The sequence below is a fragment of the Oncorhynchus mykiss genome, unplaced genomic scaffold (genome assembly GCF_057628025.1).
Source record: "Oncorhynchus mykiss isolate SJ-2025 unplaced genomic scaffold, ASM5762802v1 scaffold93, whole genome shotgun sequence".
Lineage (NCBI taxonomy): Eukaryota > Metazoa > Chordata > Actinopteri > Salmoniformes > Salmonidae > Oncorhynchus > Oncorhynchus mykiss.
The window spans coordinates 2595001-2622500 of record NW_028322092.1 but is presented as its reverse complement, the minus strand read 5'-3'; the positions used below and the strand labels follow the sequence as shown (position 1 = coordinate 2622500).

Sequence of the window (27500 nt, the reverse complement as noted above, 5' to 3'; positions counted from 1 at the left end):
ATAGAGAGAGAGAGACAGGGAGAGACAGACAGAGAGAGAGAGAGACAGAAACAGAGACAGAGAGAGACAGAGAGAGAGACAGAGACAGAGACAGACAGACAGAGACAGAGAGAGACAGACAGAGAGACAGACAGAGACAGGGGGAGACTTCTCTACTGAAATGCACTGTTCTCTAAGCTTCTCTACTAGTGTGTGTATGTATCTACTAACCTGGGGGTCCTGGGGGTCAGAGTGTGTGAATGTATCTACTAACCTGGGGGTCCTGGGGGTCAGAGTGTGTGTATGTATTTACTAACCTGGGGTTCCTGGGGGTCAGAGTGTGTGTATGTATCTACTAACCTGGGGGTCCTGGGGGTCCTGGGGGTTAGAGTGTGTGTATGTATTTACTAACCTGGGGGTCCTGGGGGTCGGGGGTTAGAGTGTGTGTATGTGTTTACTAACCTGGGGGTCCTGGGGGTCGGGGGTTAGAGTGTGTGTATGTGTTTACTAACCTGGGGGTCCCGGGGGTTAGAGTGTGTGTATGTATTTACTAACCTGGGGGTCCTGGGGGTTAAAGTGTGTGTATGTATCTACTAACCTGGGGGTCCTGGGGGTCCCGGGGGTTAGAGTGTGTGTATGTATTTACTAACCTGGGGGTCCTGGGGGTTAGAGTGTGTGTATGTATTTACTAACCTGGGGGTCTTGGGGGTCCTGGAGGTTAGAGTGTGTGTATGTATTTACTAACCTGGGGGTCCTGGGGGTTAGAGTGTGTGTATGTATTTACTAACCTGGGGGTCCTGGGGGTCCTGGGGGGTTAGAGTGTGTGTATGTATCTACTAACCTGGGGGTCCTGGGGGTCAGAGTGTGTGTATGTATTTACTAACCTGGGGGTCCTGGGGGTTAGAGTGTGTGTATGTATCTACTAACCTGGGGGTCAGAGTGTGTGTATGTATTTACTAACCTGGGGGTCCTGGGGGTCAGAGTGTGTGTATGTATCTACTAACCTGGGGGTCCTGGGGGTCGGGGGTTAGAGTGTGTGTATGTATTTACTAACATGGGGGTCCTGGGGGTCAGAGTGTGTGTATGTATTTACTAGCCTGGGGGTCCTGGGGGTTAGAGTGTGTGTATGTATTTACTAACCTGGGGGTCCTGGGGGTCGGGGGTTAGAGTGTGTGTATGTGTTTACTAACCTGGGGGTCCTGGGGGTCGGGGGTTAGAGTGTGTGTATGTGTTTACTAACCTGGGGGTCCCGGGGGTTAGAGTGTGTGTATGTATTTACTAACCTGGGGGTCCTGGGGGTTAAAGTGTGTGTATGTATCTACTAACCTGGGGGTCCTGGGGGTCCCGGGGGTTAGAGTGTGTGTATGTATTTACTAACCTGGGGGTCCTGGGGGTTAGAGTGTGTGTATGTATTTACTAACCTGGGGGTCTTGGGGGTCCTGGAGGTTAGAGTGTGTGTATGTATTTACTAACCTGGGGGTCCTGGGGGTTAGAGTGTGTGTATGTATTTACTAACCTGGGGGTCCTGGGGGTCCTGGGGGGTTAGAGTGTGTGTATGTATCTACTAACCTGGGGGTCCTGGGGGTCAGAGTGTGTGTATGTATTTACTAACCTGGGGGTCCTGGGGGTTAGAGTGTGTGTATGTATCTACTAACCTGGGGGTCAGAGTGTGTGTATGTATTTACTAACCTGGGGGTCCTGGGGGTCAGAGTGTGTGTATGTATCTACTAACCTGGGGGTCCTGGGGGTCGGGGGTTAGAGTGTGTGTATGTATTTACTAACATGGGGGTCCTGGGGGTCAGAGTGTGTGTATGTATTTACTAGCCTGGGGGTCCTGGGGGTTAGAGTGTGTGTATGTATTTACTAACCTGGGGGTTAGAGTGTGTGTATGTATTTACTAACATGGGGGTCCTGGGGGTCAGAGTGTGTGTATGTATTTACTAACATGGGGGTCCTGGGGGTCAGAGTGTGTGTATGTATTTACTAACCTGGGGGTCCTGGGGGTTAGAGTGTGTGTATGTATTTACTAATCTGGGGGTCCTGGGGGTCAGAGTGTGTGTATGTATCTACTAACCTGGGGGTCCTGGGGGTTAGAGTGTGTGTATGTATTTACTAATCTGGGGGTCCTGGGGGTCAGAGTGTGTGTATGTGTTTACTAATCTGGGGGTCCTGGGGGTCAGAGTGTGTGTATGTATCTACTAACCTGGGGGTCATGGGGGTTAGAGTGTGTGTATGTATCTACTAACCTGGGGGTCCTGGGGGTCAGAGTGTGTGTATGTATCTACTAACCTGGGGGTCCTGGGGGTCAGAGTGTGTGTATGTATCTACTAACCTGGGGGTCCTGGGGGTCAGAGTGTGTGTATGTATCTACTAACCTGGGGGTTAGAGACCTTGATGTTCAGAGGTTCCAGGTCAACGTGCAGACAGACGATGAAGGCGTGGCGTCCTTCGGGGCCCGCGGCCTGCAGTTTGTGGGAGGTGACGGCCAGGGTGGAGGTACAGCCCATCGGCTCCAGGAGACTCAGAGACCGCTGCTGACCCAACAGGGTGTACACACTGAACTGGCTCAGGGTTATGGTCCACGGGAAGGCATCACCTGGGCAGGGCAGGGGGGAGGGAGAGAGACAGGGGGGAAGGGAGAGAGACAGGGGGGAGGTGTAGAGACAGGGGGGAGGTGGAGAGAGACAGGGGGGAAGGGGGAGAGAGACAGGGGGGAAGGGAGAGAGACAGGGGGGAAGGGAGAGAGACAGGGGGGAAGGGAGAGAGACAGGGGGGAAGGGAGAGAGACAGGGGGGAAGGGAGAGAGACAGGGGGGAAGGGAGAGAGACAGGGGGGAAGGGAGAGAGACAGGGGGGAAGGGAGAGAGACAGGGGGGAGGTGTAGAGACAGGGGGAGGTGGAGTGAGACAGGGGGGAAGGGGGAGAGAGACAGGGGGAAGGGAGAGAGACAGGGGGGAAGGGAGAGAGACAGGGGGGAGGTGTAGAGACAGGGGGGAGGTGGAGAGAGACAGGGGGGAAGGGGGAGAGAGACAGGGGGGAAGGGAGAGAGACAGGGGGGAAGGGAGAGAGACAGGGGGGAAGGGAGAGAGACAGGGGGGAAGGGAGAGAGACAGGGGGGAAGGGAGAGAGACAGGGGGGAAGGGAGAGAGACAGGGGGGAAGGGAGAGAGACAGGGGGGAGGGAGAGAGACAGGGGGGAAGGGAGAGAGACAGGGGGGAAGGGGGAGAGAGACAGGGGGGAAGGGAGAGAGACAGGGGGGGAGGGAGAGAGACAGGGGGGAAGGGAGAGAGACAGGGGGGAAGGGAGAGAGACAGGGGGAAGGGGGAGAGAGACAGGGGGAAGGGAGAGAGACAGGGGGAAGGGAGAGAGACAGGGGGAAGGGAGAGAGACAGGGGGGAAGGGAGAGAGACAGGGTTAATACAGGGAGACAGGAAGGACAACAGGGAGCCGGTGCTGACACTTAGGATGAGGCTTCAGGAAGGACGACCGGAAGCAGGTGCTGACACTTAGGATGAGGCTTCAGGAAGGACGACAGGAAGCAGGTGCTGACACTTAGGATGAGGCTTCAGGGAGGACGACAGGAAGCAGGTGCTGACACTTTGGATGAGGCTTCAGGGAGGACAACAGGAAGCAGGTGCTGACACTTAGGATGAGGCTTCAGGAAGGACGACAGGAAGCAGGTGCTGACACTTAGGATGAGGCTTCAGGGAGGACGACAGGAAGCCGGTGCTGACACTTAGGATGAGGCTTCAGGGAGGACAACAGGAAGCAGGTGCTGACACTTAGGATGAGGCTTCAGGGAGGACATTTGGCATAGAATCATCACTACTGGAGCCATAGAGGGGTTAGGGTCAGCCAGGCCAGGCAGTAAGGTGGGCCTGCTCCCAGTTGGCAGAGACAGAGACAGGCAGTAAGGTGGGCCTGGTCCTAGTTGGCAGAGACAGAGACAGGAAGCCAGGCCAGGCAGTGAGGTGGGCCTGGTCCTAGTTGGCAGAGACAGAGACAGGCAGCCAGGCTAGGCAGTGAGGTGGGCCTGGTCCTAGTTGGCAGAGACAGAGACAGGCAGCCAGGCCAGGCAGTGAGGTGGGCCTGGTCCTAGTTGGCAGAGACAGAGACAGGCAGCCAGGCCAGGGAGTAAGGTGGGCCTGGTCCTAGTTGGCAGAGACAGAGACAGGCAGCCAGGCCAGGCAGTAAGGTGGGCCTGGTCCTAGTTGGCAGAGACAGAGACAGGCAGCCAAGCCAGGCAGTAAGGTGGGCCTGGTCCTTGTTGGCAGAGACAGGCAGCCAGGCCAGGCAGTAAGGTGGGCCTGGTCCTAGTTGGCAGAGACAGAGGCAGGCAACCAGCCAGGCCAGGCAGTAAGGTGGGCCTGGTCCCAGTTGGCAGAGACAGACAGGCATCTCCTGATTTAAGGGTGACCACCCTGGTTTCACGGTCCTCAGAGTCTAACATATTACTGTTGGCTGGTAGGGGAGGAGGAGGCGTGGAGAGTCCAACATCTAAACACACACACACACACACACACACCTAAACACACACACACACACACACGGCCCGTTTCCCTGAGAAAGAGACACACAAGGAGAGAGCCCGTTTCCCTGAGACAGAGACACACAAGGAGAGAGCCCGTTTCCCTGAGAGAGAGAGACACACAAGGAGAGAGCCCGTTTCCCTGAGAGAGAGAGACACACAAGGAGAGAGCCCGTTTCCCTGAGAGAGAGAGACACACAAGGAGAGAGCCCGTTTCCCTGAGACAGAGACACACAAGGAGAGACCCCGTTTTCCCTGAGAGAGAGACACACAAGGAGAGAGCCCGTTTCCCTGAGAGAGAGAGACACAAGGAGAGAGCCCGTTTCCCTGAGAAAGAGACACACAAGGAGAGAGCCCGTTTCCCTGAGACAGAGACACACAAGGAGAGACACACAAGGAGAGAGCCCGTTTCCCTGAGACAGAGACACACAAGGAGAGAGCCCGTTTCCCTGAGAGAGAGAGACACACAAGGAGAGAGCCCGTTTCCCTGAGAGAGAGAGACACACAAGGAGAGAGCCCGTTTCCCTGAGAGAGAGAGACACACAAGGAAAGAGCCCGTTTCACTGAGAGAGAGAGAGAGAGAGACACACACAAGGAGAGAGCCCGTTTCCCTGAGAGAGAGAGAGAGAGACACACAAGGAGAGAGCCCGTTTCCCCAGGCAACGGCCACGCTACATCTCTACCAGGCAGCCCAGCTAGCTCTGATCCGGGGCATTAACCATGAGAGATGAAGAGCCCTTCAAAGCCAGGGAATGATTTACCAGACCCACGGGGTCGTTCCTTTTAACTGTTACACTGACAGACCGCTGATGTAAGTGTTTGTTCTGAGGGGTTTTTTGTGTTAATCTGTGTGTGCCCAACTCTGATGTCATTTAGCCAGCGAGGGAGTTTAAAAAAAAATAAAAACAGGGTCCCCCCCCCCCCCCCCGTTTTCTGTCAGAGAGCACGGCGGAATGTTCTAGAGGAGGAATAGACATGGCTATGTCAACCTCACCTTCACCACATGTAGAGACAGCGGTACTATATATCGATCTAACACACACACACACACACACACACACACACACACACACACACACACACACACACACACACACACACACACACACACACACACTAACAGTCTCGCCTCTAAGACCGGTGATCTGTCATTTCTCAAGGTAAATGAGGAATACGACCACAAGCATCCCACAGTGTTCAACATGTCCTCTTCCTCATGTCCATGTTCCAGACGTTTAGGGGGACAGCTAGGGCTCATTTGGTTCTGATTTGGGACAGCTAGGGCTCATTTGGTTCTGATTTGGGACAGCTAGGGCTCATTTGGTTCTGATTTGGGACAGCTAGGGCTCATTTGTTTCTGATTTGGGACAGCTAGGGCTCATTTGGTTCTGACTTGGGACAGCTAGGGCTCATTTGGTTCTGATTTGGGACAGCTAGGGCTCATTTGGTTCTGATTTGGGACAGCTAGGGCTCATTTGGTTCTGATTTGGGACAGCTAGGGCTCATTTGGTTCTGATTTGGGACAGCTAGGGCTCATTTGGTTCTGATTTGGGACAGCTAGGGCTCATTTGGTTCTGATTTGGGACAGCTAGGGCTCATTTGGTTCTGATTTGGGACAGCTAGGGCTCATTTGGTTCTGATTTGGGACAGCTGGGGCTCATTTGGTTCTGATTTGGGACAGCTAGGGCTCATTTGGTTCTGATTTGGGACAGCTAGGGCTCATTTGGTTCTGATTTGGGACAGCTAGGGCTCATTTGGTTCTGATTTGGGACAGCTAGGGCTCATTTGGTTCTGATTTGGGACAGCTAGGGCTCATTTGTTTCTGATTTGGGACAGCTAGGGCTCATTTGGTTCTGACTTGGGACAGCTAGGGCTCATTTGGTTCTGATTTGGGACAGCTAGGGCTCATTTGGTTCTGATTTGGGACAGCCAAGGCTCATTTGGTTCTGATTTGGGACAGCTAGGGCTCATTTGGTTCTGATTTGGGACAGCTAGGGCTCATTTGGTTCTGATTTGGGACAGCTAGGGCTCATTTGGTTCTGATTTGGGACAGCTAGGGCTCATTTGGTTCTGATTTGGGACAGCTAGGGCTCATTTGGTTCTGATTTGGGACAGCTGGGGCTCATTTGGTTCTGATTTGGGACAGCTAGGGCTCATTTGGTTCTGATTTGGGACAGCTAGGGCTCATTTGGTTCTGATTTGGGACAGCTAGGGCTCATTTGGTTCTGATTTGGGAAAGCTAGGGCTCATTTGGTTCTGATTTGGGACAGCTGGGGCTCATTTGGTTCTGATTTGGGACAGCTAGGGCTCATTTGGTTCTGATTTGGGACAGCTAGGGCTCATTTGGTTCTGATTTGGGACAGCTAGGGCTCATTTGGTTCTGATTTGGGACAGCTAGGGCTCATTTGGTTCTGATTTGGGACAGCTAGGGCTCATTTGGTTCTGATTTGGGACAGCTAGGGCTCATTTGGTTCTGATTTGGGACAGCTAGGGCTCATTTGGTTCTGATTTGGGACAACTAGGGCTCATTTGGTTCTGATTTGGGACAGCTAGGGCTCATTTGGTTCTGATTTGGGACATGATTTGGGTGTTATAACAACCTCCCATATACGATTCAGAATACAACCTCCCTCCAGTCTGGTCCTGGACACCATGAAGGAGAGGTCCTGCTATAACAGGTGTTATAACAACCTCCCTCCAGTCTGGTCCTGGACACCATGAAGGAGAGGTCCTGCTATAGCAGGTGTTATAACAACCTCCCTCCAGTCTGGTCCTGGACACCATGAAGGAGAGGTCCTGCTATAACAGGTGTTATGACCAACCTCCCTTCCTCCAGTCTGGTCCTGGACACCATGAAGGAGAGGTCCTGCTATAACAGGTGTAATAACTACCTCCCTCCCTCCAGTCTGGTCCTGGACACCATGAAGGAGAGGTCCTGCTATAACAGGTGTAATAACCACCTCCCTTCCTCCAGTCTGGTCCTGGACACCATGAAGGAGAGGTCCTGCTATAACAGGTGTTATAACAACCTCCCTCCCTCCAGTCTGGTCCTGGACACCATGAAGGAGAGGTCCTGCTATAACAGGTGTTATAACAGGTGTAATAACATGTAATAACCTACCTTCCTCGAGTATGGGCCTGGACACCATGAAGGGAAGGTCTTGCTATAACAGGTGTTATAACAACCTCCCTTCCTCCGTATGGTCCTGGACACCATTAAGGAGAGGTCCTGCTATAACAGGTGTAATAACTACCTCCCTCCCTCCAGTCTGGTCCTGGACACCGTGAAGGAGAGGTCCTGCTATAACAGGTGTTATAACAGGTGTAATAACATGTAATAACCTACCTTCCTCCAGTATGGGCCTGGACACCATGAAGGGGAGGTCCTGCTATAACAGGTGTTATAACAGGTGTAATAACGTGTAATAACCTACCTTCCTCCAGTATGGGCCTGGACACCATGAAGGGGAGGTCTTGCAGGGGCTCCATGTATTTGTGTCCAGCAGACAGCACAGTGATATGGGGCAGGCAGACTACCAGAGTCCCAGGCATGGTGGCCTGGTTGTGGTACCAGCTACGGACAGTACCGGGGATGTCTCCACAGATAATGGTGCTGGGAGAGGGGAGGCTGTCGTTGGGGAGGAACACACAGCATGACTGGAGATCCAACTGGAGGAGGAGAGAAGAAGAAGAGGAGGAGAGAGAAGAAGAGGAGGAGAGAAGAAGAGGAGGAGAGAAGAAGAAGAGGAGGAGAGAAGAAGAGGAGGAGAGAAGAAGAGGAGAGAGAGGAAGAGGAGGAGAGAAGAAGAGGAGAGAGAGAAGAAGAGGAGAGAGAGGAAGAGGAGGAGAGAAGAAGAGGAGAGAGAGGAAGAGGAGGAGAGAGGAAGAGGAGGAGAGAAGAAGAGGAGAGAGAGGAAGAGGAGGAGAGAGAAGAAGAGGAGGAGAGAAGAAGAGGAGAGAGAGGAAGAGGAGGAGAGAGAAGAAGAGAGATGGTGCACCATTAGAACTGTGCATCAAATGAATACATACAACACAACAACAGCTTGAGGAGCAGGGAGGAGATGTGATGGGCAGTGAGGAACAGGGAGGGGCAGTGAGGAGCAGGGAGGAGCAGTGAGGAGCAGGGAGGGGCAGTGAGGAGCAGGGAGGAGCAGGGAGGGGCAGTGAGGGGCAGTGAGGAACAGGGAGGGGCAGTGAGGAGCAGGGAGGAGCAGTGAGGAGCAGGGAGGGGCAGTGAGGAGCAGGGAGGAGCAGTGAGGGGCAGTGAGGGGCAGTGAGGAGCAGGGAGGGGCAGTGAGGAGCAGTGAGGAGCAGGGAGGAGCAGTGCGGAGCAGTGAGGAGCAGGGAGGAGCAGGGAGGAGCAGTGATGAGCAGGGAGGAGCAGTGAGGAGCAGTGAGGAGCAGGGAGGAGCAGGGAGGGGCAGTGAGGGGCAGGGAGGAGCAGGGAGGAGCAGTGAGGAGCAGGGAGGAGCAGTGAGGAGCTGTGAGGAGCAGGGAGGGGCAGGGAGGAGCTGTGAGGAGCAGGGAGGGGGGTTTCTGTACCAGAGTAACTTAGTCTTCAACAGACCATGAACTCTGTGCTGTCTCAGTGTTTACACGACAAGGCTGGTTAAAACTCCTCAGAAGGACAACACTGGTGTAATGGAAAAGCACATGTCCCTTCGCTCCTAAATCTGACCCGTACAAAACTAATCTCTCCGCATTGTGTCAAGTTTTTCTCTTGTTGGACACTGTTCAAAGCCACAGAATCCAGAGAAACAAACACTGGGTAACTCACGGTGGTAACTGCCCATGAGGCCATCTATGGCGAGCGCAGATCAATCATGAATAAGGAAATATGTGCTTTTCCTGTGTGCGGCGTGAGGTAGTTTAGGTCACTAATCTGAGGCAGGGGGGGGAAACACAGACAGGGTGTAATCCCAGTTCCCACAGTTAAAAAGGAGGGCTTCAGTCACAGTTACCGTGGAGGGTTCATTCACAGTCACCGTGGAGGGTTTCAGTCACAGTCACTATGGAGGGCTTCAGTCACAGTCACCATGGAGGGCTTCAGTCACCATGGAGGGCTTCAGTCACCATGGAGGGCTTCAGTCACCATGGAGGGCTTCAGTCACAGTCACTATGGAGGGCTTCAGTCACCATGGAGGGCTTCAGTCACAGTTACCGTGGAGGGTTCATTCACAGGGTTTCAGTCACAGTCACTATGGAGGGCTTCAGTCACAGTTACCGTGGAGGGTTCATTCACAGGGTTTCAGTCACAGTCACCATGGAGGGCTTCAGTCACAGTCACTATGGAGGGCTTCAGTCACAGTCACCATGGAGGGCTTCAGTCACCATGGAGGGCTTCAGTCACAGTTACCGTGGAGGGTTCATTCACAGGGTTTCAGTCACAGTCACTATGGAGGGCTTCAGTCACAGTCACCACGGAGGGCTTCAGTCACCATGGAGGGCTTCAGTCACAGTCACTATGGAGGGTTTCAGTCAGTTATCATGGAGGGTTCATTCACAGTCACTATGGAGGGCTTCAGTCACAGTTATCATGGAGGGCTTCAGTCACAGTCACTGTGGAGGGCTTCTGTCACAGTCACCATGGAGGGCTTCAGTCACAGTCACCATGGAGGGCTTCAGTCACAGTCACTGTGGAGGGCTTCAGTCACAGCCGCCGTGGAGGGTTCAGTCACATTCACCATGGATGGCTCAGTCACATTCACCATGGAGGGCTTCACAGTCACTATGGAGGGTTCAGTCACAGTCACCATGGAGGCTTCAGTCACAGTCACCATGGAGGGTTCAGTCACATTCACCATGGAGGGCTTTTGTCACAGTCACCATGAAGGGTTCAGTCACAGTCACCGTGGAGGGTTCAGTCACAGTCACCATGGAGGGTTCAGTCACAGTCACCATGGAGGGTTCAGTCACAGTCACCATGGAGGGTTCAGTCACAGTCACCATGGAGGGTTCAGTCACAGTCACCGTGGAGGGTTCAGTCATAGTCACCATGGAGGGTTCAGTCACAGTCACCGTGGAGGGTTCAGTCACAGTCACCATGGAGGGTTCAGTCACAGTCACCGTGGAGGGTTCAGTCACAGTCACCATGGAGGGTTCAGTCACAGTCACCATGGAGGGTTCAGTCACAGTCACCATGGAGGGTTCAGTCACAGTCACCATGGAGGGTTCAGTCACAGTCACCATGGAGGGTTCAGTCACAGTCACCGTGGAGGGTTCAGTCACAGTCACCATGGAGGGTTCAGTCACAGTCACCGTGGAGGGTTCAGTCACAGTCACCGTGGAGTGTTTCAGTCACAGTCACCGTGGAGGGTTCAGTCACAGTCACCGTGGAGTGTTTCAGTCACAGTCACATTCACAGTCACCATGGAGGGTTCAGTCACAGTCACCATGGAGGGTTCAGTCACAGTCACCATGTAGGCTACAGTCACAGTCACCGTGGAGGGTTCAGTCACAGTCACCATGGAGGGCTTCTGTCACAGTCACCATGGAGGGCTTCTGTCACAGTCACCATGGAGGGCTTCTGTCACAGTCACTGTGGAGGGCTTCTGTCACAGTCACCATGGAGGGCTTCTGTCACAGTCACCATGGAGGGCTTCTGTCACAGTCACTATCTCCCACATTCAGAGTGTGGGGAGGAACAGGTAGGACAAGGACTAACAGGTAGGACTAACAGGTAGGACTAACAGGTAGGACTATAACTAACAGGTAGGACTCCCTCAGCCCCTAAGTCACCCTGGGAGACCAGGACATGCTCCTGGGTCTCCCTGAGGTTGTGCTGTTAATGAAGGGGGGGGGTGGAAGAGTCAGAGAGAGTCAGAGAGAGAGATAGAGAGAGAGTCAGCGAGAGAAATAGAGAGTCAGAGAGAGAGAGATAGTCACAGAGAGAGTCAGAGAGAGTCAGAGAGAGAGAGAGAGAGTCAGAGAGAAAGAGAGAGTCAGAGAGAGAGAGATAGTCACAGAGAGAATCAGAGAGAGAGAGAGAAAGTCAGAGAGAAAGAGAGAGTCAGAGAGAGAAAGAGAGTCAGAGAGACAGAGTCAGCGAGAGAGAGAGAGTAACAGAGAGAGAAAGAGCTCTATGCCTGTGGTGCTTGTACGAACAGATTCAACCAGAGGGAAGAGAAGAGAGTGTAAACAGCCTGATGTCAGAATATCAACTGCTGAGACCACTGCCAAAACCAATGACAGCATCTCTGTTACACCAGCTCTCCCTTGCGCTCTCTCTCTCTCTCTCCACTCTCTGTTGCTCCCCCCCCTCTCTCTCTCTCTCCCTCTCTCTCTCGCTCCCCCCCTCTCTCTCTCCTCTCTCTCTCTCTCTCTCCCCCCATCTCTCTCTCTCTATATTTCTCTCTAACTCCCCCCCCCCCCCCCCCCCCCCCTCTCCTCTTCTCCCCTGTCAAAGCCGTGGTGTTTGTGTCCAGTCGTTGTACCATGACCACGCATTGATTCACAATGGAAAATGTGTGTTACTGTGTTTCATGGCCAGAGGGGAGAGAGAGAAGAGGAGAACATAGTCTGTGGTTCACGGTCAGAGGGGAGAGAGAAGAGGAGAACAGAGCCCGTGGTTCACAGTAGGGTTGATGCTCAGGGCCACACAGTGAAATGACAGCTTGACATGAGGTGGTTTGTAATACTACAGGGGTAATCTGAGTCAATATGGACACTGTGTGTTCCTATGGAGAGAGCTAGCTACAGGGGTAATCTGGACACTGTGTGTTCCTATGGAGAGAGCTAGCTACAGGGGTAATCTGAGTCAATCTGGACACTGTGTGTTCCTATGGAGAGAGCTAGCTACAGGGGTAATCTGAGTCAATCTGGACACTGTGTGTTCCTATGGAGAGCGCTAGCTACAGGGGTAATCTGGACACTGTGTGTACCTATGGAGAGAGCTAGCTACAGGGGTAATCTGGTCACTGTGTGTTCCTATGGAGAAAGCTAGCTACAGGGGTAATCTGGTCACTGTGTGTTCCTATGGAGAGAGCTAGCTACAGGGGTAATCTGGACACTGTGTGTTCCTATGGAGAGAGCTAGCTACAGGGTTAATCTGGACACTATGTGTTCCTATGGAGAGAGCTAGCTACAGGGGTAATCTGGACACTGTGTGTTCCTATGGAGAGAGCTAGCTACAGAGGTAATCTGGAAACTGTGTGTTCCTATAGAGAGAGCTAGCTACAGGGGTAATCTGGACACTGTGTGTTCCTATGGAGAGAGCTTGCTACAGGGTTAATCTGAGTCAATCTGGACACTGTGTGTTCCTATGGAGAGAGCTAGCTACAGGGGTAATCTGAGTCAATCTGGACACTGTGTGTTCCTATGGAGAGAGCTAGCTACAGGGGTAATCTGAGTCAATCTGGACACTGTGTGTTCCTATGGAGAGAGCTAGCTACAGGGGTAATCTGGACACTGTGTGTTCCTATGGAGAGAGCTAGCTACAGGGGTAATCTGGACACTATGTGTTCCTATGGAGAGAGCTAGCTACAGGGGTAATCTGGACACTGTGTGTTCCTATGGAGAGAGCTAGCTACAGGGGTAATCTGGACACTGTGTGTTCCTATGGAGAGAGCTAGCTACAGGGGTAATTTGAGTCAATCTGGACACTGTGTGTTCCTATGGAGAGAGCTAGCTACAGGGGTAATCTGGACACTGTGTGTTCCTATGGAGAGAGCTAGCTACAGGGGTAATCTGAGTCAATCTGGACACTGTGTGTTCCTATGGAGAGAGCAAGCTACAGGGGTAATCTGAGTCAATCTGGACACTGTGTGTTCCTATGGAGAGAGCTAGCTACAGGGGTAATCTGGACACTGTGTGTTCCTATGGAGAGAGCTAGCTACAGGGGTAATCTGAGTCAATCTGGACACTGTGTGTTCCTATGGAGAGAGCTAGCTACAGGGGTAATCTGAGTCAATCTGGACACTGTGTGTTCCTATGGAGAGAGCTAGCTACAGGGGTAATCTGGACACTGTGTGTTCCTATGGAGAGAGCTAGCTACAGGGGTAATCTGGTCACTGTGTGTTCCTATGGAGAGAGCTAGCTACAGGGGTAATCTGGACACTGTGTGTTCCTATGGAGAGAGCTAGCTACAGGGTTAATCTGGACACTGTGTGTTCCTATGGAGAGAGCTAGCTACAGGGGTAATCTGGTCACTGTGTGTTCCTATGGAGAGAGCTAGCTACAGGGGTAATCTGGACACTGTGTGTTCCTATGGAGAAAGCTAGCTACAGGGTTAATCTGGACACTATGTGTTCCTATGGAGAGAGCTAGCTACAGGGGTAATCTGGACACTGTGTGTTCCTATGGAGAGAGCTAGCTACAGAGGTAATCTGGAAACTGTGTGTTCCTATAGAGAGAGCTAGCTACAGGGGTAATCTGGACACTGTGTGTTCCTATGGAGAGAGCTTGCTACAGGGGTAATCTGAGTCAATCTGGACACTGTGTGTTCCTATGGAGAGAGCTAGCTACAGGGGTAATCTGAGTCAATCTGGACACTGTGTGTTCCTATGGAGAGAGCTAGCTACAGGGGTAATCTGGACACTGTGTGTTCCTATGGAGAGAGCTAGCTACAGGGGTAATCTGGACACTGTGTGTTCCTATGGAGAGAGCTAGCTACAGGGGTAATCTGGACACTGTGTGTTCCTATGGAGAGAGCTAGCTACAGGGGTAATCTGAGTCAATCTGGACACTGTGTGTTCCTATGGAGAGAGCTAGCTACAGGGGTAATCTGGACACTGTGTGTTCCTATGGAGAGAGCTAGCTACAGGGGTAATCTGAGTCAATCTGGACACTGTGTGTTCCTATGGAGAGAGCAAGCTACAGGGGTAATCTGAGTCAATCTGGACACTGTGTGTTCCTATGGAGAGAGCTAGCTACAGGGGTAATCTGGACACTGTGTGTTCCTATGGAGAGAGCTAGCTACAGGGGTAATCTGAGTCAATCTGGACACTGTGTGTTCCTATGGAGAGAGCTAGCTACAGGGGTAATCTGGGCACTGTGTGTTCCTATGGAGAGCGCTATCTACATTGGCAATCTGGACACTGTGTGTTCCTATGGAGAGAGCTAGCTACAGGGGTAATCTGGACACTGTGTGTTCCTATGGAGAGAGCTAGCTGCAGGGGTAATCTGGTCACTGTGTGTTCCTATGGAGAGAGCTAGCTACAGGGGTAATCTGGACACTGTGTGTTCCTATGGAGAGAGCTAGCTACAGGGTTAATCTGGACACTGTGTGTTCCTATGGAGAGAGCTAGCTACAGGGTTAATCTGGACACTGTGTTCCTATGGAGAGAGCTAGCTACAGGGTTAATCTGGACACTGTGTGTTCCTATGGAGAGAGCTAGCTACAGGGTTAATCTGGACACTGTGTGTTCCTATGGAGAGAGCTAGCTACAGGGTTAATCTGGACACTGTGTGTTCCTATGGAGAGAGCTAGCTACAGGGGTAATCTGGACACTGTGTGTTCCTATGGAGAGAGCTAGCTACAGGGGTAATCTGGACACTGTGTGTTCCTATGGAGAGAGCTAGCTACAGGGGTAATCTGGACACTGTGTGTTCCTATGGAGAGAGCTAGCTACAGGGTTAATCTGGACACTGTGTGTTCCTATGGAGAGAGCTAGCTACAGGGTTAATCTGGACACTGTGTGTTCCTATGGAGAGAGCTAGCTACAGGGGTAATCTGGGCACTGTGTGTTCCTATGGAGAGCGCTATCTACATTGGCAATCTGGACACTGTGTGTTCCTATGGAGAGAGCTAGCTACAGGGGTAGTCTGGACACTGTGTGTTCCTATGGAGAGAGCTAGCTACAGGGGTAATCTGGTCACTGTGTGTTCCTATGGAGAGAGCTAGCTACAGGGGTAATCTGGACACTGTGTGTTCCTATGGAGAGAGCTAGCTACAGGGTTAATCTGGACACTGTGTGTTCCTATGGAGAGAGCTAGCTACAGGGTTAATCTGGACACTGTGTTCCTATGGAGAGAGCTAGCTACAGGGTTAATCTGGACACTGTGTGTTCCTATGGAGAGAGCTAGCTACAGGGTTAATCTGGACACTGTGTGTTCCTATGGAGAGAGCTAGCTACAGGGTTAATCTGGACACTGTGTGTTCCTATGGAGAGAGCTAGCTACAGGGGTAATCTGGACACTGTGTTCCTATGGAGAGAGCTAGCTACAGGGGTAATCTGGACACTGTGTGTTCCTATGGAGAGAGCTAGCTACAGGGGTAATCTGGACACTGTGTGTTCCTATGGAGAGAGCTAGCTACAGGGGTAATCTGGACACTGTGTGTTCCTATGGAGAGAGCTAGCTACAGGGGTAATCTGGACACTGTGTGTTCCTATGGAGAGAGCTAGCTACAGGGGTAATCTGGACACTGTGTGTTCCTATGGAGAGAGCTAGCTACAGGGTTAATCTGGACACTGTGTGTTCCTATGGAGAGAGCTAGCTACAGGGTTAATCTGGACACTGTGTGTTCCTATGGAGAGAGCTAGCTACAGGGTTAATCTGGACACTGTGTGTTCCTATGGAGAGAGCTAGCTACAGGGTTAATCTGGACACTGTGTGTTCCTATGGAGAGAGCTAGCTACAGGGTAATCTGGAAACTGTGTGTTCCTATGGAGAGAGCTAGCTACAGGGGTAATCTGGTCACTGTGTGTTCCTATGGAAAGAGCTAGCTACAGGGTTAATCTGGACACTGTGTGTTCCTATGGAGAGAGCTAGCTACAGGGTTAATCTGGACACTGTGTGTTCCTATGGAGAGAGCTAGCTACAGGGTTAATCTGGACACTGTGTGTTCCTATGGAGAGAGCTAGCTACAGGGTTAATCTGGACACTGTGTGTTCCTATGGAGAGAGCTAGCTACAGGGGTAATCTGGACACTGTGTGTTCCTATGGAGAGAGCTAGCTACAGGGTTAATCTGGACACTGTGTGTTCCTATGGAGAGAGCTAGCTACAGGGGTAATCTGGACACTGTGTGTTCCTATGGAGAGAGCTAGCTACAGGGTTAATCTGGACACTGTGTGTTCCTATGGAGAGAGATAGCTACAGGGTTAATCTGGACACTGTGTGTTCCTATGGAGAGAGCTAGCTACAGGGTTAATCTGGACACTGTGTGTTCCTATGGAGAGAGCTAGCTACAGGGTTAATCTGGACACTGTGTGTTCCTATGGAGAGAGCTAGCTACAGGGTTAATCTGGACACTGTGTGTTCCTATGGAGAGAGCTAGCGACAGGGTTAATCTGGACACTGTGTGTTCCTATGGAGAGAGCTAGCTACAGGGGTAATCTGGACACTGTGTGTTCCTATGGAGAGAGCTAGCTACAGGGGTAATCTGAGTCAATCTGGACACTGTGTGTTCCTATGGAGAGAGCTAGCTACAGGGTAAATCTGGACACTGTGTGTTCCTATGGAGAGAGCTAGCTAAAGGGGTAATCTGAGTCAATCTGGACACTGTGTGTTCCTATGGAGAGAGCTAGCTACAGGGGTTATCTGGACACTGTGTGTTCCTATGGAGAGAGCTAGCTACAGGGTTAATCTGGACACTGTGTGTTTCTATGGTGAGAGCTAGCTACAGGGGTAATCTGAGTCAATTTGGACACTGTGTGTTCCTATGGAGAGAGCTAGCTCCAGGGGTAATCTGGACACTGTGTGTTCCTACGGAGAGAGCTAGCTACAGGGTTAATCTGGACACTGTGTGTTCCTATGGAGAGAGCTAGCTATAGGGGTAATCTGGACACTGTGTGTTCCTATGGAGAGAGCTGGTTACAGGGTTAATCTGAACACTGTGTGTTCCTATGGAGATAGCTAGCTACAGGGTTAATCTGGACACTGTGTGTTCCTATGGAGAGAGCTAGCTACAGGGTTAATCTGGACACTGTGTGTTCCTATGGAGAGAGCTAGCTACAGGGGTAATCTGGACACTGTGTGTTCCTATGGAGAGAGCTAGCTACAGGGGTAATCTGAGTCAATCTGGACACTGTGTGTTCCTATGGAGAGAGATAGCTACAGGGTTAATCTGGACACTGTGTGTTCCTATGGAGAGAGCTAGCTACAGGGTTAATCTGGACACTGTGTGTTCCTATGGAGAGAGCTAGCTACAGAGGTAATCTGGACACTGTGTGTTCCTATGGAGAGAGCTAGCTACAGAGGTAATCTGGACACTGTGTGTTCCTATGGAGAGAGCTAGCTACAGGGTTAATCTGGACACTGTGTGTTCCTATGGAGAGAGCTAGCTACAGGGTTAATCTGGACACTGTGTGTTCCTATGGAGAGAGCTAGCTACAGGGTTAATCTGGACACTGTGTGTTCCTATGGAGAGAGCTAGCTACAGGGGTAATCTGGACACTGTGTGTTCCTATGGAGAGAGCTAGCTACAGGGGTAATCTGGACACTATGTGTTCTTATGGAGAGAGCTAGCTACAGGGTTAATCTGGACACTGTGTGTTCCTATGGAGAGAGCTAGCTACAGGGGTAATCTGGACACTATGTGTTCTTATGGAGAGAGCTAGCTACAGGGTTAATCTGGACACTGTGTGTTCCTATGGAGAGAGCTAGCTACAGGGTTAATCTGGACACTGTGTGTTCCTATGGAGAGAGCTAGCTACAGGGGTAATCTGAGTCAATCTGGTAACTGTGTGTTCCTATGGAGAGAGCTAGCTACAGGGGTAATCTGGACACTGTGTGTTCCTATGGAGAGAGCTAGCTACAGGGGTAATCTGGACACTGTGTGTTCCTATGGAGAGAGCTAGCTACAGGGTTAATCTGAGTCAATCTGGACACTGTGTGTTCCTATGGAGAGAGCTAGCTACAGGGTTAATCTGGACACTGTGTGTTCCTATGGAGAGAGCTAGCTACAGGGTTAATCTGGATACTGTGTGTTCCTATGGAGAGAGCTAGCTACAGGGTTAATCTGGACACTGTGTGTTCCTATGGAGAGAGCTAGCTACAGGGGTAATCTGGACACTGTGTGTTCCTATGGAGAGAGCTAGCTACAGTGGTAATCTGGACACTATGTGTTCCTATGGAGAGAGCTAGCTACAGTGGTAATCTGGACACTATGTGTTCCTATGGAGAGAGCTAGCTACAGGGTTAATCTGGACACTGTGTGTTCCTATGGAGAGAGCTAGCTACAGGGTTAATCTGGACACTGTGTGTTCCTATGGAGAGAGCTAGCTACAGGGGTAATCTGGACACTGTGTGTTCTTATGGAGAGAGCTAGCTACAGGGGTAAAATATGGTACGAGGTCATTGGGTATTGGAGATAATTGTGTTTGACAGCTCAGCGACAGGCCAATAAACAGAGTTTTGGAAGGAGTGGGGTACATGGACCATCTCCCCTACTGAGAAGTGACAGGTGTGGGTTGGGGGGGGGGTTAAAGGTCAGGCAGGTGAAGGGAGTTTGGACCGTTCCATCAGATGCCTGGCTGGTGGAAAAGCACAGAGTTCTATTACGCCAAAATGACCAAAAACATTCAGTGATTACAACAACAACATCAGTGTTTTGGTTTTTACCATAATAGGAGAGTGAAAATGTTTCCCATTTTGGGGTTAAAAGTTGTGGAAGAGGCAGATGTGTCCACCGTGGACACAGGAGGCACAACTCTAAGGGCTGCGACACAACTAGTATCTGAAAAGCAAAGTGGTCTAAGTCTCACGTGTTATATCTCTATCGCATCTCTCTGTAACTCTCTCAGGAGGTCAGTAGTTTAATCTAAAGGCTGGCTGTAACATGTATCTCTATCGCATCTCTCTGTAACTCTCTCAGGAGGTCAGTAGTTTAATCTAAAGGCTGGCTGTAACATGTATCTCTATCGCATCTCTCTGTAACTCTCTCAGGAGGTCAGTAGTTTAATCTAAAGGCTGGCTGTAACATGTATCTCTATCGCATCTCTCTGTAACTCTCTCAGGAGGTCAGTAGTTTAATCTAAAGGCTGGCTGTAACATGTATCTCTATCGCATCTCTCTGTAACTCTCTCAGGAGGTCAGTAGTTTAATCTAAAGGCTGGATGTAACATGTCTCTATCGCATCTCTCTGTAACTCTCTCAGGAGGTCACGGGGAAGTTCAACAAGTAGTTTAATTTAAGAATAAGGCCAGAGAGGGGTGTGGTATGGTTATTAGGCACAACGCAACACGGAGTGCCTGGACACAGCCCTTAGCTGTGGAATATTTGCCTTTTACCCCCCCCCCCCCCCCAAGGGCCGAATTTCTTAATTAAATTACTTGTTCAAGGACTGACTAACACCAGGTCTATAGGAAGGACTGACTAACACCAGGTCTATAGGAAGGACTGACTAACACCAGGTCTATAGGAAGGACTGACTAACACCAGGTCTATAGGAAGGACTGCCTAACACCAGGTCTATAGGAAGGACTGCCTAACACCAGGTCTATAGGAAGGACTGACTAACACCAGGTCTATAGGAAGGACTGACTAACACCAGGTCTATAGGAAGGACTGACTAACACCAGGTCTATAGGAAGGACTGACTAACACCAGGTCTATAGGAAGGACTGACTAACACCAGGTCTATAGGAAGGAAACAGATGCAGACTAATGGGAATGGTTGGAAGGTCTGGTCCCAAACAAAACCCTATTCCCTACCTAGTACACAGGAGAGGATGTTGGGCTGGATCGTGTAGTTTGTGTGTGTGTGTGTGTGTGTGTGTGGTGTGTGTGTGTGTGTGTGTGTGTGTGTGTGTGTGTGTGTGTGTGTCTGTTTCCGTGTGTGTGTGTGTGTGTGTGTGTGTGTGTGTGTGTGTGTGTGTGTGTGTGGTGTGTGTGGTGTGTGTGTGGTGTGTGTAGGTGTGTGTGTGTGTGTGGTGTGTGTGGTGTGTGTGGTGTGTGTGTGTGTGTGTGTGTGTGTGTGTGTGTGTGTGTGTGTGTGTGGTGTGTGTGGTGTGTGTGTGGTGTGTGTGTATGTGTGTGTGTGTGTGCGTGTGTGTGGTGTGTGTGGTGTGTGTGTGTGTGTGTGTGTGTGTGTGTGTCTGTTTCCGTGTGTGTGTGTGTGTGTGTGTGTGTGGTGTGTGTGTGGTGTGTGTGTATGTGTGTGTGTGTGTGTGTGTGTGTGTGTGTGTGTGTGTGTGTGTGTATAAGGCAGGTAGCATCATCACCACCTCAACAGACTCTATTGAAAACTTTCTGAACTAGAACAGGAAACTAAAACATTTCTTCATTTCAACCAGGAAGTCTCTGGAAAAACACACCAATACATTCCTTATGCTGGTTTAGACACACACACACACACACACACACGGAAACAGACACACACACCATACACACACACACAGCTCATATTCTCCCCTGTGATTGTACAGTCAATGACCATGTGCAGAATAAAAGGGCATTTTGCAGCCGGCCTGGCTTCCAGCCAAGACACCTGAATTAACACCCCCCCCCCCCCCCTCTCCTTAAACAGAGATGTGAGACTGAAACGGCCTCTCTTCTCTCCTGTGTTCCCCAGCCCACTGCTGTGTGTTGATCTAATAACCTCCACTCCTCCACAGTGGCCCACCAACCAGCCAGCTACAGACCAGGCTTTAGTTCCTAGTGTGTTGATCTAGTTAGCCCCACTCCTCCACAGTGGCCCACCAACCAGCCAGCTACAGACCAGGCTTTAGTTCCTAGTGTGTTGATCTAGTTACCTCCACAGTGGCCCACCAACTAGCCAGCTACAGACCCAGCTTAAGTTCCTAGTGTGTTGCTCTAGTTAGCCCCACTCCTCCACAGTGGCCCACCAACCAGCCAGCTACAGACCCAGCTTTAGTTCCTAGTGTGTTGATCTAGTTACCTCCAGTGGCCCACCAACTGGCCAGCTACAGACCCAGCTTTAGTTCCTAGTGTGTTGATCTAGTTACCTACAGTGGCCCACCAACTAGCCAGCTACAGACCCAGCTTAAGTTCCTAGTGTGTTGATCTAGTTACCCCTACTCCTCCACAGTGGCCCACCAGCCAGCCAGCAACAGACCCAGCTTTAGTCCCTAGTGTGTTGATCTAGTTACCTCCAGTGGCCCACCAACCAGCCAGCTACAGACTCAGCTTTAGTTCCTAGTGTGTTGATCTAGTTACCTCCAGTGGCCCACCAACTAGCCAGCTACAGACCCAGCTTTAGTTCCTCGTGTGTTGATCTAGTTACCTCCACTCCTCCACAGTGGCCAAACCAGCCAGCCAGCTACAGACCCAGCTTTAGTTCCTAGTGTGTTGATCTAGTTACCTCCACTCCTCCACAGTGGCCCACCAACCAGCCAGCTACAGACCCAGCTTTAGATCCTAGTGTGTTGATCTAGTGACCTCCACAGTGGCCCACCAGCCAGCCAGCAACAGACCCAGCTTTAGTCCCTAGTGTGTTGATCTAGTTTCCTCCAGTGGCCCACCAACCAGCCAGCTACAGACTCAACTTTAGTTTCTAGTGTGTTGATCTAGTTACCTCCAGTGGCCCACCAACTAGCCAGCTACAGACCCAGCTTTAGTTCCTCGTGTGTTGATCTAGTTACCTCCACTCCTCCACAGTGGCCCAACCAGCCAGCCAGCTACAGACCCAGCTTTAGTTCCTAGTGTGTTGATCTAGTTACCTCCACTCCTCCACAGTGGCCCACCAACCAGCCAGCTACAGACCCAGCTTTAGATCCTAGTGTGTTGATCTAGTGACCTCCACAGTGGCCTACCAACCAGCCAGCTACAGACCCAGCTTTAGTTCCTAGTGTGTTGATCTAGTTACCTCCACAGTGGCCCACCAGCCAGCCAGCTACAGACCAGGCTTTAGTTCCTAGTGTGATTGTCCTGGGGGTGAAATGGCTGCCTGTCTTTCTCTGTTTCCCTGGGTTGGCCTGACAACACAGAGTTCTAAATATGGAGATCATGTCAGTTCTCAGAACTCCTGGCCAGCCAATCAGACAGGCCTTTTGGAGTCACACGTGTAGACTGGACCCTGTTTCAATTCCACTGTTTTAAATATGTGTCCCTCCTCTCTCCCTGTAGGAGAGGCTGTGTCCAGTACTGTTCAATATTACTGTCCTGTCCTGTTTAATGTTATGACCGAGCCAGTACACAAGGATGGTTTATCTGTCCTGTCCTGTTTAATGTTATGACCGAGCCAGTACACCAGGATGGTTTATCTGTCCTGTCCTGTTTAATGTTATAACCGAGCCAGTACACCAGGATGGTTTATCTGTCCTGTCCTGTTTAATGTTATGACCGAGCCAGTACACCAGGATGGTTTATCTGTCCTGTCCTGTTTAATGTTATGACCGAGCCAGTACACCAGGATGGTTTATCTGTCCTGTCCTGTTTAATGTTATGACCGAGCCAGAACACCAGGATGGTTTATCTGTCCTGTCCTGTTTAATGTTATGACCGAGCCAGTACACCAGGATGGTTTATCTGTCCTGTCCTGTTTAATGTTATGACCGAGCCAGTACACCAGGATGGTTTATCTGTCCTGTCCTGTTTAATGTTATGACCGAGCCAGTACACCAGGATGGTTTATCTGTCCTGTCCTGTTTAATGTTATGACCGAGCCAGTACACCAGGATGGTTTATCTGTCCTGTCCTGTTTAATGTTATGACCGAGCCAGTACACGAGGATGGTTTATCTGTCCTGTCCTGTTTAATGTTATGACCGAGCCAGTACACCAGGATGGTTTATCTGTCCTGTCCTGTTTAATGTTATGACTGAGCCAGTACACCAGGATGGTTTATCTGTCCTGTCCTGTTTAATGTTATGACCGAGCCAGTACACCAGGATGGTTTATCTGTTCTGTCCTGTCCTGTTTAATGTTATGACCGAGCCAGTACACCAGGATGGTTTATCTGTCCTGTCCTGTTTAATGTTATGACCAAGCCAGTACACCAGGATGGTTTATCTGTCCTGTCCTGTTTAATGTTATGACCGAGCCAGTACACCAGGATGGTTTATCTGTCCTGTCCTGTTTAATGTTATGACCGAGCCAGTACACCAGGATGGTTTATCTGTCCTGTCCTGTTTAATGTTATGACCGAGCCAGTACACCATGATGGTTTATCTGTCCTGTCCGGTTTAATGTTATGACCGAGCCAGTACACGAGAATCTGTGTCCAACAAGGCCGGTTTTCCTGCAGATGAAAAGGAAGCAGAATAAAAACCAGTGTACAGTTTAAAGTCTGTATGGATGGATGGTTTAATCTGAAGGCTGGATGGTTTAATCTAAAGGCTGGATGGTTTAATCTGAAGGCTGGATGGTTTAATCTGAAGGCTGGATGGTTTAATCTGAAGGCTGGATGGTTTAATCTGAAGGCTGGATGGTTTAATCTGAAGGTTTAATCTGAAGGCTGGATGGTTTAATCTGAAGGTTTAATCTGAAGGCTGGATGGTTTAATCTGAAGGCTGGATGGTTTAATCTGAAGGCTGGATGGTTTAATTTGAAGGCTGGATGGTTTAATCTGAAGGCTGGATGGTTTAATCTGAAGGCTGGATGGTTTAATCTGAAGGTTGGATGGTTTAATCTGAAGGCTGGATGGTTTAATCTGAAGGATGGATGGTTTAATCTGAAGGTTTAATCTGAAGGCTGGATGGTTTAATCTGAAGGCTGGATGGTTTAATCTGAAGGTTTAATCTGAAGGCTGGATGGTTTAATCTGAAGGCTGGATGGTTTAATCTGAAGGCTGGATGGTTTAATCTGAAGGCTGGATGGTTTAATCTAATGGTTTAATCTGAAGGCTGGATGGTTTAATCTGAAGGCTGGATGGTTTAATCTGAAGGCTGGATGGTTTAATCTGAAGGCTGGATGGTTTAATCTAATGGTTTAATCTGAAGGCTGGATGGTTTAATCTAATGGTTTAATCTGAAGGCTGGATGGTTTAATCTGAATGCTGGATGGTTTAATCTGAAGGCTGGATGGTTTAATCTGAAGGCTGGATGGTTTAATCTGAAGGCTGGATGGTTTAATCTGAATGCTGGATGGTTTAATCTGAAGGCTGGATGGTTTAATCTGAATGCTGGATGGTTTAATCTGAAGGTTGGATGGTTTAATCTAATGGTTTAATCTGAAGGCTGGATGGTTTAATCTGAAGGCTGGATGGTTTAATCTGAAGGCTGGATGGTTTAATCTAATGGTTTAATCTGAAGGCTGGATGGTTTAATCTGAAGGATGGATGGTTTAATCTGAAGGCTGGATGGTTTAATCTGAAGGCTGGATGGTTTAATCTGAAGGCTGGATGGTTTAATCTGAAGGCTGGATGGTTTAATCTGAAGGCTGGATGGTTTCATCTGAAGGCTGGATGGTTTAATCTGAAGGCTGGATGGTTTAATCTGAAGGCTGGATGGTTTAATCTGAAGGCCCATGTAGAAGTGGCAAATATTACCATAGGAGGGAAGCTCTTCGAAACGTTCTGGTGAAACTAGCAGATGACCGTCTGTAGAGAGGACAGGCAGCCTGGGTTATACCAAAACACAACCCCATCACTACAGGGATGTGTCTGTGTGCGTGTGCATGTGTGTGTGTGTGAGTGATTGTACACGTGTGTGTGTGTGCACATACACTAGGCCAGAGTCCATCTCTCCCAGGAGCTAGTCCCCCCTCTCTCTCTCCCTCCTTCTCTCTCTCTGTCTCTCTCTGTCTGTCTCTCGCTCTCCCTCCTTCTCACTCTATCTCGCTCTCTCTGTTCCACCAAACAACAGTGACTCACCACAGAGTATAGCGAGCCATAGGGTTCCACAGGAAACAGCCCAGAGATAAAGAGGAGAGAGAGAGGAGAGAGAGGAGAGGAGAGGAAATTAGAAACACCCTGCCCGTGGATCCCTGATGAAAACATTCCCAAGCTCTGGACCTGGGAACATCTCGGGAACAACCACAGGACAGAACACCTTGTTTTGTAAAACCAGATCCGGCTCCAAACGTAATCTTCTTCCTGTGTGATGGAAGGACGGCCCGGAGAGACGGAGAGAAATATCTTCTGTATTTCCTGAAATGGCTGAGCTGAGGACGGAAGGGCCCCGGGGGGCCTCTGATGGTCCTCAGCAGCTAACCTTAACCTCAACCCTAACCGCCCACAACCTCACCACACACACACACACACCTCACTAATCTGCCTGTGCACCCTGGGTAACTGTTTCCACAAAACCACATGTGAAAAGGTAGCAGAGAAGAGGATATGAGTTAGTGTCTGAGAAGGGAGGGGACAGCAGATGTAGCTGGTAGTGTTATAGTTAGGGTTAGACTGGGGTAGTGGTAGTGTTATAGTTAGGGTTAGACTGGGTTAGTGGTAGTGTTATAGTTAGGGTTAGACTGGGTTAGTGGTAGTGTTATAGTTAGGGTTAGACTGGGGTAGTGGTAGTGTTATAGTTATAGTTAGGGTTAGACTGGGGTAGTGGGAGTGTTATAGTTAGGGTTAGACTCGAGTAGTGGTAGTGTTATAGCCAGCTCCTAGCTAGCAGGACTCCAGCCTCCCTATAACAGCCAGGTCCTAGCTAGCAGGACCCCAGCCTCCCTATAACAGCCAGCTAGCAGGACCCCAGCCTCCCTATAACAGCCAGGTCCTAGCTAGCAGGACACCAGCCTCTCTATAACAGCCAGCTAGCAGGCCTCCAGCCTCCCTATAACAGCCAGCTAGCAGGACTCCAGCCTCCCTATAACAGCTAGCTAGCAGGACCCCAGCCTCCCTATAACAGCCAGGTCCTAGCTAGCAGGACACCAGCCTCTCTATAACAGCCAGCTAGCAGGCCTCCAGCCTCCCTATAACAGCCAGCTAGCAGGACTCCAGCCTCCCTATAACAGCCAGCTAGCAGGACTCCAACCTCTCTATAACAGCCAGCTAGCAGGACCCCAGCCTCCCTATAACAGCCAGCTAGCAGGACCCCAGCCTCCCTATAACAGCCAGCTAGCAGGACTACAGGCTCCCTATAACAGCCAGCTAGCAGGACCCCAGCCTGCCTATAACAGCTAGCTAGCAGGACTCCAGCCTCCCTATAACAGCCAGCTAGCAGGACTCCAGCCTCCCTATAACAGCCAGCTAGCAGGACTACAGCCTCCCTACAACAGCCAGCTAGCAGGACTACAGCCTCCCTACAACAGCCAGCTAGCAGGACCCCAGCCTGCCTATAACAGCTAGCTAGCAGGACACCAGCCTCCCTATAACAGCCAGCTAGCAGGACTCCAGCCTCCCTATAAACAGCCAGCTAGCAGGACTCCAGCCTCCCTATAACAGCCAGCTAGCAGGACTCCAGCCTCCCTATAACAGCCAGGTCCTAGCTAGCAGGACCCCAGCCTCCCTATAACAGCTAGCTAGCAGGACTCCAGCCTCCCTATAACAGCCAGCTAGCAGGACTCCAGCCTCCCTATAACAGCCAGCTAGCAGGACTCCAGCCTCCCTATAACAGCTAGCTAGCAGGACCCCAGCCTCTCTATAACAGCCAGTTAGCAGGACTCCAGACTCCCTATAACAGCCAGCTAGCAGGACTCCAGCCTCCCTATAACAGCCAGCTAGCAGGACTCCAGCCTCCTTATAACAGCCAGCTAGCAGGACTCCAGCCTCCCTATAACAGCCAGCTAGCAGGACTCCAGCCTCTCTATAACAGCCAGCCAGCAGGACTCCAGCCTCTCTATAACAGCCAGCTAGCAGGACTCCAGCCTCCCTATAACAGCCAGCTAGCAGGACTCCAGCCTCCCTATAACAGCCAGCTAGCAGGACTCCAGCCTCCCTATAACAGCCAGCTAGCAGGACTCCAGCCTCCCTATAACAGCCAGCTAGCAGGACTCCAGCCTCCCTATAACAGCCAGCTAGCAGGACTCCAGCCTCCCTATAACAGCCAGGTCCTAGCTAGCAGGACTCCAGCCTCCCTATAACAGGCAGCTAGCAGGACTACAGCCTCCCTATAACAGCCAGCTAGCAGGACTCCAGCCTCCCTATAACAGCCAGCTAGCAGGACTCCAGCCTCCCTATAACAGCCAGCTAGCAGGACTCCAGCCTCCCTATAACAGCTAGCTAGCAGGACTCCAGCCTCCCTGTAACAGCCAGCTAGCAGGACTCCAGC

General features: G+C 50.8%; 1 protein-coding gene across 1 annotated transcript in view; it reads right to left on the bottom strand.

The window, feature by feature from the left end:
• The window catches only part of LOC110513475 (intermembrane lipid transfer protein VPS13B), a gene marked incomplete at its 3' end in the record, with an annotated part of 690119 nt that overhangs the window by 215120 nt on the left and 447499 nt on the right, over nucleotides 1-27500 (bottom strand). The window contains 2 exon segments of the mRNA XM_090228566.1: nucleotides 2355-2575; nucleotides 7941-8175. Coding sequence (XP_090084692.1) covers nucleotides 2355-2575; nucleotides 7941-8175 — 456 coding nt within the window.